Source organism: Scomber scombrus, chromosome 14 (assembly GCF_963691925.1).
Source record: "Scomber scombrus chromosome 14, fScoSco1.1, whole genome shotgun sequence".
Lineage (NCBI taxonomy): Eukaryota > Metazoa > Chordata > Actinopteri > Scombriformes > Scombridae > Scomber > Scomber scombrus.
In genome coordinates this window covers 369970-384674 of record NC_084983.1, presented here as the reverse complement: position 1 = coordinate 384674, position 14705 = coordinate 369970, and the positions used below count along the sequence as shown (strand labels likewise).

The window sequence follows — 14705 nt, the reverse complement described above, 5'->3', positions numbered from 1 at the left end:
TGAAGTAAGACACTCGTTACAAGACATGCCATCGAACACCACAATGAGCCAAGAAGACCAAATAAAGTTATACTTGTTACTATAATAATTATTTGTAGGGTTTTTGGAACCACCAAGAGCCGAGTTCTGCTTGAGGTGTAAGGCTGTTTTCCTTGCTGTTTTGGCAAAGTGTTTGTTCGAGGTGGGAATTGTTGGGTCTCTGTAAATAATATTTTGTTGTCAAATCTGAATCTGTATTTTAGTCTTTAGGTTAATCTAGTCCAGGTGTGACATGTCTAAGTATACTGGTTTTTGATCTGAGCCAGGTCAAATGTGATCTGAATGGCAAAAAAGCAGTGAAATTACCCTTTTTCAAATATAATAAAAGGTTTGAGATCAATGAGAAAAAAAAAGCTAAAGTAAAAGTGAATGATGTCCCCTCTCATACTGGAGTCTCTTAGGACATTTTAATACTGAGCAGGTAGGATAACAATTAGTCAGAAATGCCAATACGACTGAAAATCAGTAAGGGCAGTAAGAAAATATGCTACAATTAAAATGATCAAAATGTAGGAGAATTTTATTCATTTCCCCCCTATTTGTTACATTTTCCGGTTCACGAATTAGCTTGAAAATGACTGTACAACACCATCTATAGGCGTCATAGCACTGAGTATGATGCTGAAAAACTAGTCTATGAATTCCTTGCTTTAAGGCTGTATTATTACAATTCAGGCTGCCCTAGCAGGTCTTTAAAGACTCTCCAGCTGGTTCAGAATGCAGCTGCATGTATTCTGACAAAGACTATTACCCTATTACTGTCACCATACTGCTAGAACATTGTACTTCAAGGATGTAGGTCTACTTGTGGTTCCTAGTATCTCTAAAAGTAGAGACAGCTGTGCAAAACAATTGTTTGCACAGCACACAGCGTCCCATCCTTCCATGGGGAAGGCAGACAGATAGCATCATACCCAGCAGTCTATGGGTTCCCCTGGTTATCCATGTATAAGTTGGCATTGCAGAGATTTCTCATTAGTTTTACTTTATTAATTCTTTTCATTTTATGATAAATACAGCTGGCTACTGACTGATTTAGACAGTTTAGAGATACACATACCCATATAAAATATTTTATATATATATATATATAATATTGTGAGTATTTGTGACAAAGTCAATGCTGTTAGTAAAACCAAAAATATTCCACTCAAAAAACATAAACACAGGTGGAAAAACTCCTGTGTGTATTCTGTCATTGTGCCTCCGTCTCCTCCTCTCTACAGTAACAGAAGTCATCTGAGCACAGTGCAGCAGGTTAATACCTGTCCTTCAAAGGTATTATTTATAGACACAGTTATCTCTATCCATTAACATTCATGTACTATTAATGCATTCAATAACCTAAACTTCTTCCCCGGAGTTGTCTGTGCTTTCTGGTCTCACAGGTAATCTGGGCCTGTAGACGTCTGGATGACAGATTCCAGTCCCAGACCTTCTAGCTTCAATGTTTATGAACTATGTGCTTATCTCTCTCTCCTATCCTTCCTCTCTCTCCTCTCTACCCCAACCAGTCGAGGAAGATGTTCTCCCACTTTGAGCCTGGTTCTGTCTGAGGTTTCTTCCTGTTAAAAGGGAGTTTTTTTTCTTGCCATTGTTGCTAAATGCTGCTCATGTGGAAATGTTGGGTCTCTTTAAAATTAAAACCTGAAGAGTACGGTTTAGAACCTGATCTATGTGTAAAGTGCCTTGAGATAACTTTGTTGTGATTTGGCGCTATACAAATAAAGATTGATTGATTGAGTTAGTGTCAGAAATAATACCTTCAGGTTTGGTAAATCACAATGTGTGTGCTAAATAACATATTTACATTTTCTCCTCCCTGTATTTTTCACACTGGGGTTTAACGTCTCATATTACATATTCATTATGGTAAACATATTAAATGGACAGAGTGTATTATCTTACACAGTTGAAAGACACAAACCTCAGTGCGCTGCGTTAGTAGATCAGCTTGCACATTTTTTGTGGGTGATGTCAAGTCTGCACACGTTTCTACACACACAGACCTTTAGTAAATCAGGCCCTTAGTGTTAGGTGTCTGGTCATCATTTCTAGCTGAGGCACTGGGGACCCGTGACCTCAAATTTTCTATAACAAGACAGTAAAACGGTTACACATACTGCACAACTTCATTCAACTTTATTCAGCACATAAACATCATCATGTCCAGGTATTCCAGCTGCCACTCACTTAGATACCTGAGCAATACCAATTCCTACAGTTAAGAGACAATTAGAATTGTATGAGGCATGGTTAAGCAATCCAACTAAGGGATCAGCTGGCTGGGAGGCAGAGAGTTCATTAACCAGGAACTGACTACATTCTGACAGAGAATGTCAGTTTACATCCCCTTTCACCATTCATGTGTGAAGCTGGTCTACTGAATGTATAAGTCTAAATGGAGATGCTGTGGAGAAGAATATGCCATTCCATCTGGGTCATTACAGTTTTAAAAGTTCAGTCTCCTATTTTTGAAGGGCTTCACCCTATACACAAAAGAAATCACACACACGAAAAAAAAAATCTAAATTGTAAGGTTCAAATGCACACCTGTTTGGGAGGCTAAATCAACGCCATAGGTCACACTACAGCATTAAAAAGCTAGAGTATATAACCTCAGACACTTGTGGAAAGAGTCTTGAAATATTCAGAATAATCAATGGATGTGGATTTAATTCTTCAGCTATAACACATGCAGAAGGCTCTCACACCAGAGGGCAAGGACCAGACTTAGTTTGGCTTCTTGTGTGGGCAGTTGGAGCTGGGCCACAGCCAGCTGCTCTGCCTGCTGGAGCTGCTGCAGAGCCTGGAGGTGGGACAGAGGGAACTGCAGACCCTGCAGAGACAGACACAGTTTGAGCATTCAGGAACATCCTCAGACATATTTACACATACATCAGGACTATGCTCGATGTAGTGACCGTGGTGCAAGACAAGTGTTTCTGCTGTTTGAGTCCACTCCTCAGCCCCCATATATTAAATATTAATTCCCTTGTATTTTACAGTTCATTGAGATTGGCTGTCTTTCTGCCAGAAATGCTCATGTAGGCGTGCAGGTGGTTGAGTGGTTAGAGCGAATGCCACATACGCAGCTGACCCCGGTTCGAATCCCGGCCGGAGGTCCTTTCCTGCATGTCACACCCCCCTCTCTCTCCCGTTTCCTATCTGTCAACTGTTAAATAAAGGAGTCTGTGACGAAAAGAAATCTTTAAATAAAAAGGAAAAGAAATGCTCATGTAATAAGGAACAGTGTCTACATTCTGACTTTCCAACTCAGCCCCAAACCCACTGGACAATGTGTGTATATACATATATATCTCAGGTGTTTGCAATAAACAAATTACACAAGAACAGTTTAAATAGTTAAAACTAATATTACAAGGATTTTATCCAAATTCAACACTAAATCCTACTTTCAATGACTACTGCAGTTTCAAAAATATTCAACCCCCTGAATAGAATTTCTCATGAGAGCACACATTTGCAAATCATGGTGAGGTCTAAAGCACACCAATCAAAGGCTTCATTAGTTGCATCAGGTGTGCTTGATATAGAACCCTTCAAATACCTGGACTGTTGATGGTGACGTTTCATTGCATGTTAGAAATATGGAGTCAAGAGAATTGTCCAAATCATTCAGAGAAAAGATCATTGCCTTGCACAAACAAGGAAAAGAATACAAAAAGATAGCAAAGGCACTGAATGTTCCTAGAGATACAGTTGGAAGCATAGTTCACAAATTTAAAGTTAAAGGAACAGTGGCTACACTACCTGGACGTGACAGAAAAAGGAAGCTATCAACGGCTGCCACCAGAGTCCTGAGGAGGCAGGTGGTCAAAAACCCTCGACTGACTGCAAAAGACCTGCAGCAAGACTTGGTGGCGGCAGGCACTGAGGTTTCAGTTTCCACAGTAAGGCGCATACTAAACGCTGAAGGGTTCCATGCCCGTACTCCAAGAGGTACACCACTACTGACCCAAAAGCACAAGAAAAGTCGGCTCCAATTTGCTCAAAACTATATATATATAAGCCAAAGAGGTTTTGGGATTCTGTTCTGTGGAGCGATGAAACAAAACTGGAACTTTGGGGCCTATGGATCAGCGGTATGTCTGGAGGAGGAAGAATGAAGCAGATGCTGTAAAGAACACCCTGCCTACAGTGAAGCATGGCGGTGGCTCAGTGATGCTCTTGGGCTGCTTTGCTTCCTCTGGCACTGGGAACCTGCAGCGTGTGGAGGGCAAGAAGGATTCAATCAAGTATCAGGAAACCTGGGAGAAAATGTCATGCCGTCTGTGAGGAAGCTGAAGCTTGGACATCATTGGACCTTCCAACAGGACAATGATCCCAAGCATACCTCAAAGTGGTTTCAGAAGAAGTCCTGGAAGATACTAGAGTGGCCATCACAGTCGCCTGACTTGAACCCCATTGAAAATCTCTGGTGGGATTTGAAAAAGGCAGTTGCAGCACGCAAACCCGAGAATATTAGTGAACTGAAGGCCTTTGCCCATGAGGAATGGGCCAAGATTCATCAGGAACACTGCCAGAGGCTGGTATGTGGCTATGCATCACGTTTGCAGCAGGTCATAACAGCAAAAGGGTTCTCTACTATAGTACTAAAGATGCTTGTCATGAAGGGGTTGAATCATTTTGAGGCTGCAGCAGTCATTAAAAGTGGCATTTTGTGTTGAATTTGGAGAAACCACTTGTAATCTTAGTTGTGTTGAGCTATTTAAATTGTTCTTGTTTGATTGATTCAGTAAGTCAATAGCTTACCCTGGAGATGTTCTGTTCCTCCTCTTCATCAACACTTTCACCCATCATGTGGTTCTCCCTCTGGTTCTTCAAAGAATGTAAGACGATGACGACCAGTACTGCGGCCTCATCCTAAAACACACACACAGCTGACCATTACACTGTATTCAATCATTTCTGTTCATCAGGACATTTGATCAGTGATGTTAGAATGACATTTGGAGTTAAAACAAGCTAAGTGCTTTAAATGAAAGCCTTAATGGACTTACTGTTTTCTCTTGGTTGGGCTCCACAGTTATTACCATGTGGTCTTTAAATCTTAAACACACTGTATCCTCCAAGGTAGGAATACTCCCCGCTGTGACAATTACACAAGTTTAGAGGCACAAAATGGCATATGTGTACAACTGTATACATTTCCCTATAAAACTCTGAACACAAACAAATTGCTACAAACTCATTCACATGGTGTTAGCAGCTGCTGCTGGCTGTACGGTGGCAGTCTATTGATGATGAAGTCTCTCTTCATGTGAGTTGAGCGGAATGTCTGCATCCCTTTATCCATTTCATCAGCCAGAGATCTGAGATAAGCTGCCAGTCGACTGGTGTCCTGGCCTTCAATGCTAGTCTACACACACAAAAAGACAGCCGACAAACCCTCATGAAGTTAGTATGAATGTGAATGTGAATAAATGATCTTATATTCAGTGATAAGCAGAAGTTTGCAGCAGTTGCAGGTGTTTAGTGTTTTTGGAAAGGAGGGTCGAAAATGACCCAACAGAGAGAAACCCAAAACATGGACAAGCTTTATACTTAAACAATGAATGCTATGTCCATATCCTTATTTAAATCACATATTCTTTAGGTCAATTAAAGCAGATCATTTTCTTTACAAATCAAGTTCAAGTTCAGCAGCGTTGTAACTGAGTGCGAGGACACAGTGCGAGCATGCGCAGAGCAAATTTGAGCATGAGAGCAGAGTTTTGAGAGAAAATATCACAAAATCTGAGATGAAATCAATAAATACTGCTCTCAAATCCATTTAATATGCTCTTGAATTAAGATAGGGAATAAACTCCATACCTGTGACAGCGCCGCGTACTGGCCTTTTCAACTCGATTGACCAGAAGCCTTATCTTGTTTAAATTCACACCCTTCACATAATAGCTGGTTTAAGGAGGTTTTAACTCATATCAAACTTGAGAAGATTAGAATTTCACTTGTGAGTTCTGGTACTGTTCTCAAACAAACCTGCATAGAGTATTTAGCTAGTACAACTATTCACCCAGAAAGTGATTGCCGCCCGCCTGCAAGTCCTTCAGTTAGTTTTTTATATTTATTTATTTTATTTTATTTATTCTATTTACTTGTTTTAGCTTCTCCTTTTTTTCTCTTTTTTCTCTGTCTTCCTTTCTTTTCTTCTAGCAGTGGGGGGGAAGGGATAATGGGTAATTATGGTTCGTTTGTAGAAGCCATTCTGGCCAGTTTGTTGTCTCTTTCAACATACACTGTGTGAGACAAACTTCCTACTACCTCTCAACAAGATTATCTGGATACATTGTGTTTGTGTCAACTATTGATGTAAGTAAATGAAAAATCTAATAAAAAGATTTTTTTTTTTTGAGAGAAAAACTTTTTTTTCCTCTGATCTTTCTGAAGTCAACAATGTTTTCTTTTGTCTTACTGACATTTAGAGAGAGGTTGTTATCATGTCACCAGATGGTTAGGATGGTTAGCTGTACTTTTCCTGAGTTGTTGCTTTTATATATCAAATGGTCAGATTTCAGTCCCAATTTAAGAGATTTGAGGGCTCTGTTCTTTTTTTTCTTTATTAAATGCCATTTAGTGTCATTCAACCAAGGCAGAGTCTGTTTTCTATTATGCTTCTGAAGCACAGTTTTAGTCAATTTTATACATGATTTAACCAAACTTTTGGTTGTCGTAGCCAGCACCGCCATTACTTCATCGTGGTATCTGTTTGTTGTAGGCAATCTGTTACAGTAAGTCTTGTGTCTGCCAGCTGTTGGGAACATTTAATCTGATGTCTAGTAAAGTCTGGAGGAATTTGTGACATAACATGTAACAATAACAAACAATAAGACTAGATCAGCTTGTAGTATTTAACATGGATGACAGTTTTATCAGTTACATCCTTTCAGAAATTCTTCACATCCAGGCAAAGCAATATGTACATCAGTGTCATCCTACCTCACCACACCTATGCAAGCATATTTGTGATTAAGTGTGATTCTTTTTATTTAATTTAACTGTTCCACTATACTTGACAGGTAAAGGATTCAAGGAAATCACTGTAACTTATTTTTCATTTAATCTTAAAACAAATTTCATTTGAATATGTAATTACCAGTAAAAGTCTTCTGTGAATGCCCTCTCTCAGGCTGACATCAGTCCTGCTGCTGTCACAGAGCATGCTCGGAAATATGTCCAACAGCAAATCTCCCCATGACCTGAGGTAAGGAAAGATAGAGAGAGGACAGCTCAAGGAGTTTCCTAAAATGTGACACTATTTATCAGACACATCACACAGGGACAAATGCCAAATGTATAAACGAGTCCTGTTTGTAGATGAAAGAAGATGAGACACCATTACTTCAGTGCTATCGCTCTTGTGTATCACAATCAAGAAAACTTCTACTCCAACAGTAAATCTCAACTTTTGAAAATAATTGAAAATGAAAGTCACTGTTCATCTCTAGAAAATAAATGTTACCTTCATGAATCTCCATAAAATCATGTTTTGATAGCATTCTGAACTGCATGCCAAAAGAGGACCAAAGAGAGACTGATAAAGGCTGAAGGATGTGCCAATGAGGGCCAATGTTCCTATTACAAGCCCTGAAGTCTCTGCAATTGTTAAAGAGCCACTGTGGCACCTGGCTCAAAAATTGCAGCTGCCTTGATCTTGTGAGCTTAGTATGCACACACCTGGAAAGATGATACTGCTTTACATTCCCCGCTTGTGTTGCAACCTAGTGGTCACACCATGGTTCTTCTACACCCTACCTGAAGTGATGCAGCAAAATTAGCCACCGAAGTGCTAAAAACACTCAACATTGAGAGGTGTGAGTTAGTGAAGGCTGTGGAAGGGAGGAGCTCTCGTACATTCTCTGGTAGGTGCTAAGAGTCAGGTGGGTGGAGTGGTCCACTCCTGCTGGAGTGTTGGCTTGATGGATGGTTCCTCTGGGGAAGTACAGAAGATCTCCTGCCTAAGGAGAGAGCTGAGTCACTCATATAGAAAAAACAAGTTAAACCAACCAAATAAAAATCTTGAAGATATTTGGCTCACAGGTTATATAGTCAGTGTACTTGTTAAATATTTTCTGTGACAAGATCCCTTCCTAATGAGACTCCAATTTCAGACATGTGGCTTTGGTAACAGAAATAGTGAGCTTCTGTCATGCAAGTAATTAAGTGATATCAGAGTAACTCAGAATTGGCATTCAGAGGTCGCCTTCAGTGAGTGTTGTACCTCCAGTATAAAATCATGCGTTGGGCTGCCAATCTTTTCCTCTGACTCCACACTGTACTCTGCTGCCAGTGGAACAGTAGGACTGTAGAGACGCCAACGTTTCCGTCCCTCCAGCTGCAGAATAAATACCTGGGTAAAGAGCAAGATCAGGAAAAATGCATATTACTGATAGATCCAAGTCTGTACCTGCTGTCTGCTGGTCAGATCCTGTTGATCTTATTACTCTTTGCAGGCCATCTTCACTTATGGTTCTTAGCTGATAAACTCTGAGAAAATAAAACTCAAGGACTTAAATTAAAGCAACAATAAATACATTTTCCTGGCAACTAGAGGGTTGGTAAGAGTTTCATAAATCTCCATTTTTCTCACTTGAAAAAACATGGTGCGCTTTATCTATTTCAACTCCTGCCCTCTAGGAAGCACTACAGGTGTTTGTCCACCAAAACCACCAGGTTTAAGAACAATGTTTTCCCTTTGAAATAACCACTCTGAATTCAGCCTCTTAATCTGACAATAAGGCAGGTCCTACTGTCCTCGTTTGCCCTCATACGGCTCCTGCCTGGAGTTAGTCTCTTCATTGAGCAGAATCTCTTCAAAAACTGCTTGAAGACCTAACACTTCAGAGAGTACTTTATCACCCTTTTTTCAAGGGCTTCTCCTTTGATCTATGTTGGCTAGGATTATAACTTGTCACTTTGAACAAATGTATGTTTGCCAAATGAATACATTTAAATGTACAATTCTTATGCACCCTTATTGTATTCTACTTTGCTCCTCTACTACATTTTATAGTCATACTACACTTAAATATGATATTTTAATATTATACTTTTTATCCCGCCTACATTTATGTGACAGCTGTAGTTATTAGCTAATTTTCAAATACAAAAATTAGCTGGATGCAACCAGTAACCAGGATGCAACATCCTTAAATAAAAATGCCCTACCACTGGCCTGATTACACTGTGAACTGCCATCAGTGGGTAATAAAAAAAAAAAAAAGAAAGTAGCTCTTACCCTACGTTCAGACCGAACGCGACAAATGAGAATCTGTCGCGCTATCGAGTTTCGACGCGTGACCATAATGTAAAATTGGCGTCATTGCGTGTACAGCGAGCCCGCCCATTTTCACTAGATAACAACAACATTGCTTCTTCAATCATCAACCATGGCTGAGATCACTTACTCTTTTCTCTCATATGTGTCCCTGAGGCTCCTGAGGCTCTTCCATTTCCTGCGGCACACATCAACTGACAAAAACACACGTAAATTAACTGTTGAATCTATGCCGGGACAGTCAGCTGTTTGTTTTTTTTCTTCTTCAAAACTTTATAAGGGAAAGCCAGCTGGGCTATACGTCATGACGTATGTGACGTCTGGAGAATCTCAACGCTGATAGGCTATCGCGGCACGGTGTCACGCGATGTCGCCGCAAAAGTAAAAAATTGTCAACTCGCGCGCTGGCGCAATTTTTCACGGCATCGCGAGCGATTTTCACGGCATTGCATCGATCGCATTAAGCTGCGTTCAGACCAAAAGCGTCTGACGCGAAAAAAATCGCTTCTATTGCGCCGCTTGATCATAAATGTCAACTTTTGGATCATCGCTTCATTCGCACTTGTCGCTCGAAAAAAAAAAGGCGCCTGTGAAAACGTTTGCCCGCTCATTTCTCAACCCGCTCTCTTTTCACGTCGATCATGGCTGACATAACCACCGTTGCTGCACTGTACCTACTCTACAAGATCCAGAAGCGCCAGAAAACCACCCGCCGTTGTCTCTGGGTTCATGACATCTTCCGGAGACGCACTGAGCTGGGGGAATTTCCCCGTCTCCTCCTGGAGCTCCGCCTGGATGACAGCCAGTTCCAGCTGTTAGCTCGAGTCTGTGCCAGGATCTCCCACCTGGACACCAACTACAGTGACGTCGGGAGAAACTCGCCGCTCATTGGATGTCGCGGTGCGATGCCGCCTGAACATTTTTCCAACTTTATTCGCACCGCTTCAGACACTTCATTCGCGCCGCCTGATATAAAATCGTGTGTTATCGCGATGTAGACTTGCCGTTCAATTTGCGTCAGACGCGTTTGGTCTTAACCCAGCTTTATCGCGTCGTCGGCGCGAAGTCGCATCTAATCGCGTGTTTGCATTGACTTAACACGTAATCTTGTCACACGACATCGCATCATCGTGCTTGGTCTGAACGCACCTTTAGTGATTTAAGGGGTTGGTCATAAATATTTTGTGAAATAAGGACTTTGTATAAATAAGAAGTGGATTTAGCTGTTCAGTGACTCATTTCCTGGATCATTGTTGTACCTCAACATCATCATAGTGAGCTGGAAGGCCTTGGGACTCCTGTGGTGTGATATAGACATTTGAGCCCACCAAGGCTCCAAAGAAACACTCCAGCTTCTCCTGGATCCTCCACAACTCATCCTGACAACACACAGAAAAAAGTACAAGTGAGCTGTTTCTGACTCAACTGTCTGATCTTAGCTCAGTGGTAAGTAATTAAGACATTTTTAAAAGGTTTCATTACACTTTCTGCTTTTGGGAGGCTCTAGCTCTTGTTCCAACAGTCTGATTGCATTTTCTGTGCAGCTGCCATATGATAGTGGTAGATATTCTGGTCTAATACATACATAATTTATTGGTAATACTTGTACACTAAATACAGATAACACTTGTTCACATTGCAAAATCATGATATCTTGGGCTCTTCACTCTTTTCTAGTAGCATTCTCACCTTAAACCTCTGCGGCTGGTGGAACTGGATGGTGGCCTTATTCTGAACCAAGTTCCTACTAAGAATGCTGGACTTAACTTCCCCATCCTTGTTTAGCACTTTTTTCTTGCCGTTGATGCAGCGAACAACATTAATATCCCTGTAGTATTGCAGACCCTGAGAGCACAGGCGCTGCAGATCTGACAGCTGGAACAAAGACTGGTAGTAAGAGGCTGTGCTGTTATCAGACCTCTGCAAATGGAGAGGTTTTTTCTCCCAGTACTCCCTGAAGAACTGTTCTGTTCCCACTGGCTGGACGAGGCTCTCGAACAGGCTAGCAGGGCTGTCAAAGCACAGAGTGGAAGGAGTGTCACTCTGCTCAACCCTCCTTTGTTTAGAAGGGAGCTGCTCATCATCATCATCATCTTTTCTTCGTGTCACATTCTTTTTTTTGCTTTTCTTCGGCATTGTTATCTGAGGAAAAATTCAAAAATATTATCAGTAACAAGTAAGTGTATATAACTCAGAAGACTAGAGAGACGTTATACAGTGCTGCTTAAAGGTTTGTGAACCCTTTCCAATTTTCTCTATTTCTGCATAAATACGACCTAAAACAAAACATGAGTCCTAAAACTAGATAATGGAAGAAACCAGACAAAGACATTAAATATATGCATTAATATTTTGAGGAAAATGATCTATTCTTACATATTTGTGTGAAGTAAAAGAATGTGAACCCTTTCTTTCAGTAACTGGTCTGCCCCCTTTCACAGCAATAACTTCAACCAAATTTTAGCCCGTTCCTCCTTACAGAACAGTCTTAACTCAGAGAGACTTGTCTTATGGTCATTGTCTTATTTCAAGACCCACTCTCTGTTAAGCTCCAGGTCATGGACGGATACCTTGACATTTTCCAGTAGAATCTGCGGGCACAACTCAGAACTCAAAGCTCTATCAGTGACTGCAGGCTGTCCTGGTCCAGAGGCAGCAAAGAGGACCCAGACCATGATACTACCAGCACCATGTTTCACAGATGAGAGGAGGTTCTTATGTTTGAATGCAGGGTTTGCTCATCACCAAACAAAACGCTTCTCAATCAAACATAAAAGTTTGATTTTGGCCTCATCTGTCCACAGAACATTTCTCCACTCACCTTCTGGCTTATCCACATGGTCTTGAGCAAACTGTAGATGTTCTGTTTGGAGAGTGGCTTTCTTTTTGCAACTCTGCCATGAACACCATTGATGTTCATTGTTGTCCTGATGGTAGACTCATGGACACTGACTGTAGCCAGTGCAGGAAAGGCCTTTAGTTTCCTAGATGTTACCCTGGGGTCCCGGTGGCCTCCTGTTACTACGACATACCTGCTCTTAGTGTGATCTTGGTTGTACAACCACTCTGCTCAGATTTTTGTAGACCCAGATTTGTCTTCTTTCAATAAAACACAGCCCCCCAGACTCACACTTAATTGTCATCCCATTGATTGAAATACCTGACTATGATTTACCCTTCAGGTGAACTGATAATCCTAGAGGTTCACATTATTTTGCCTCTCACAAATATGTAGAACAAAAAAATGTAAGATTTTGGACTAATTTGTTCAATTGATGTCTCTTTATCTAGTTTAAGGACTTGTATAAAAGTCTCATCGTGTTTTCGGTCATATTTATGCAGAAATAGAGCAAATTCTCAAAGGGTCACAAACTGTCAAGCAACACTGTATGAAGTCCTTTTACCAAAGCTTGAATTTGGAGATTTATATGAAGTTAACATTTAGGATAGTCACATTATGAGGTGATGAAAATAACCCAGTCTGCTGTCCTCAGTCTGTTTTACCTCAAGAGCGCTGTGCCTGATCAGCTTGTTGTACAACAATATCTTTCCTGGAGCTAACAGTGCAGCAGAGAGTCTGCTCTCCACTGCTGGAGACATGACGTTAATGACAAACATAGTAGAGCACAGGAAGCTCCACCACGCTCTCTTTCTTCTGTGCTGCACACATGGAGGGCTCAACCCCACTCTCAGTTTGAGTCTCTTCTGCATTTTGCTGTAATTTATGGTCATGCTACTCGCTGCTGTCTGTGGTTCATGGCAGGTGGGGCTGAGCCCTCCGAGTATGTGCTGCACACACACAGGATAGACAGTGAACCACATGATGTACTCAAGTCGATGATTACAACATGCATTACATTACTTACATTACTAGCATTTATTCATTGAATTGATATCGTCACTGAGATATGAAATGATCTATATCTGAATAGGAGATTTTGGTCATATCACTCAGCCCTCCTTGGATGGAGAGAGGTATTCAGTTGTTTCCAATGTGCAACAGCACCACTAGGAGCCTCTAAATCCTACACACTGCATCTTTAAGTTTGCTTGTATTCATTTAGTTACCTTTGTTAAGTTTAATGTCTAATTCTTTCTGAATGTATTTACTCAGTATATTGAGAGCTCCTGGCAACCAAAGTCAAACTTCCTACAAGTTATTTTCCAATATTGTGGATTCTGTATTCTTCATTTTGAAGTGTCAGTTTCTCATGGACTCAACTATAATGATCCGTCTTGTTTTATGTTGTCTGTGCATTGCTGTCAGCACATTTAGATCTACTTTCTTATCATGTTAAGATATTAATACACTTTGAAGATTTCATTCTAGATTTTACCCAAACAGTGTGAGGAAGGAAGAACAGCTAGTGTACTGCATGTCAGCAGGGAGCAGCACTGTTCAGTGTCAACCAAACACAGTGGAGCCTGAAGTGCAACAGCAGCCTCTTCATTTAAACTGTTATGTTAACGTCTTACCTCTCCGGCGGCGTGTCGACCCTTCCTTTGTAATTCCCCACGTGAGTTTCCTCCTGCTACTTCTTTAAGTTTATTGGCGGTTGGGAAACAATCCATTGGTGCATTACCGCCACCAACTGGTGTGGAGTGTATTTACAATAATTTAAATATAAATAAATGTAGTTATTCTGAGATAATGCAATAACATTTGATACACTCACTTTTTGTAAATAGACTACTGATATGGCTCTAGTCTTTCGTCCACTCAGAGCTTTTACACAACGCACCTTCTCACATTGACACACATTCACACACTGATGGGAGGGGCTGTCACGCAGGGTGCCAAACTGCTCATCAGCATGTAAAGTGACAGTGAAAAAAATGACATTTAAAATGCAAATGCTTAAATGGAAATACTCAAACTGAAAGCTTAATTTTGTTAAACTGAAAAGAAAATGGCAATGAAAATAAGAAGGAAATGAAGGACATCAGAGCACATCAAATATGAAACTATACGGTCATGTAAAGTCTATTCATCTTCCAGCACCTCTCAGCAATGCAGCTATCTCTGTTTGTACCATTACTACCAGCCTATATACAAAATTGTGGATGGAAAGTATGGTGCAGTTCCTCTACTTGTTCTGTCTCTTTAGCAGTCAGCTCCCCCTGCTGTCCATTAGGCTCCTCTGTGCAGTATCCTTTTGGTAATGCTTCCTCATTTAAATCTTAAAATGCAAAATGTCAAATGGTAATGTGCAAATGTTAAAAATAAAAATAAAAATGTTTTGCCATCTAAACGTTTAAGAATTTTCATTTAGCTTGCACTTAAAATTTATATTTTTTCATTGTCACTTCAAATGATCACTTTACATTTTAAATGAGCTTTTTCATTTATTCATATATTGATATT

At 40.6% G+C, this 14705-nt stretch overlaps 1 protein-coding gene across 2 annotated transcripts; it reads right to left on the bottom strand.

Annotated features, from left to right (window-relative positions):
• Positions 1 to 2169: 2169 nt before the first annotated feature.
• Positions 2170 to 13863, bottom strand: riox2 (ribosomal oxygenase 2). 2 transcript variants are annotated; one of them, XM_062433141.1, is made up of 11 exons: positions 13817 to 13833; positions 12845 to 13129; positions 11030 to 11482; positions 10600 to 10719; positions 8285 to 8413; positions 7918 to 8021; positions 7160 to 7262; positions 5260 to 5422; positions 5064 to 5152; positions 4816 to 4926; positions 2170 to 2878 (listed from the first exon to the last, which is right to left on the bottom strand). In XM_062433141.1, the coding sequence occupies exons 2-11, from the start codon at positions 13070 to 13072 to the stop codon at positions 2726 to 2728; spliced, it is 1653 nt and encodes a 550-aa protein (XP_062289125.1). In that variant the 5' UTR covers positions 13073 to 13129; positions 13817 to 13833; the 3' UTR covers positions 2170 to 2725. The 2 variants fall into 2 exon arrangements, with proteins under 2 accessions (XP_062289125.1, XP_062289126.1); XM_062433142.1 differs by lacking the exon at positions 12845 to 13129 and having other exon boundaries at positions 13817 to 13863.
• Between the last annotated feature and the right edge of the window lie 842 nt (positions 13864 to 14705).

What these genes read in the sequence shown, in the direction of transcription:
- riox2 (XM_062433141.1), bottom strand. Translation starts at nt 13,072, where the DNA reads ATGACCATAAATTACAGCAAAATGCAGAAGAGACTCAAACTGAGAGTG. An exon ending in CTTAGCACCTACCAGAGAAT is followed by an intron (nt 7,263 to 7,917) that starts GTACGAGAGCTC and finishes TCCTTACCTCAG; the next exon opens with GTCATGGGGAGATTTGCTGT. An exon ending in GCAGCAGCTGCTAACACCAT is followed by an intron (nt 5,153 to 5,259) that starts GTGAATGAGTTT and finishes TAATTGTCACAG; the next exon opens with CGGGGAGTATTCCTACCTTG.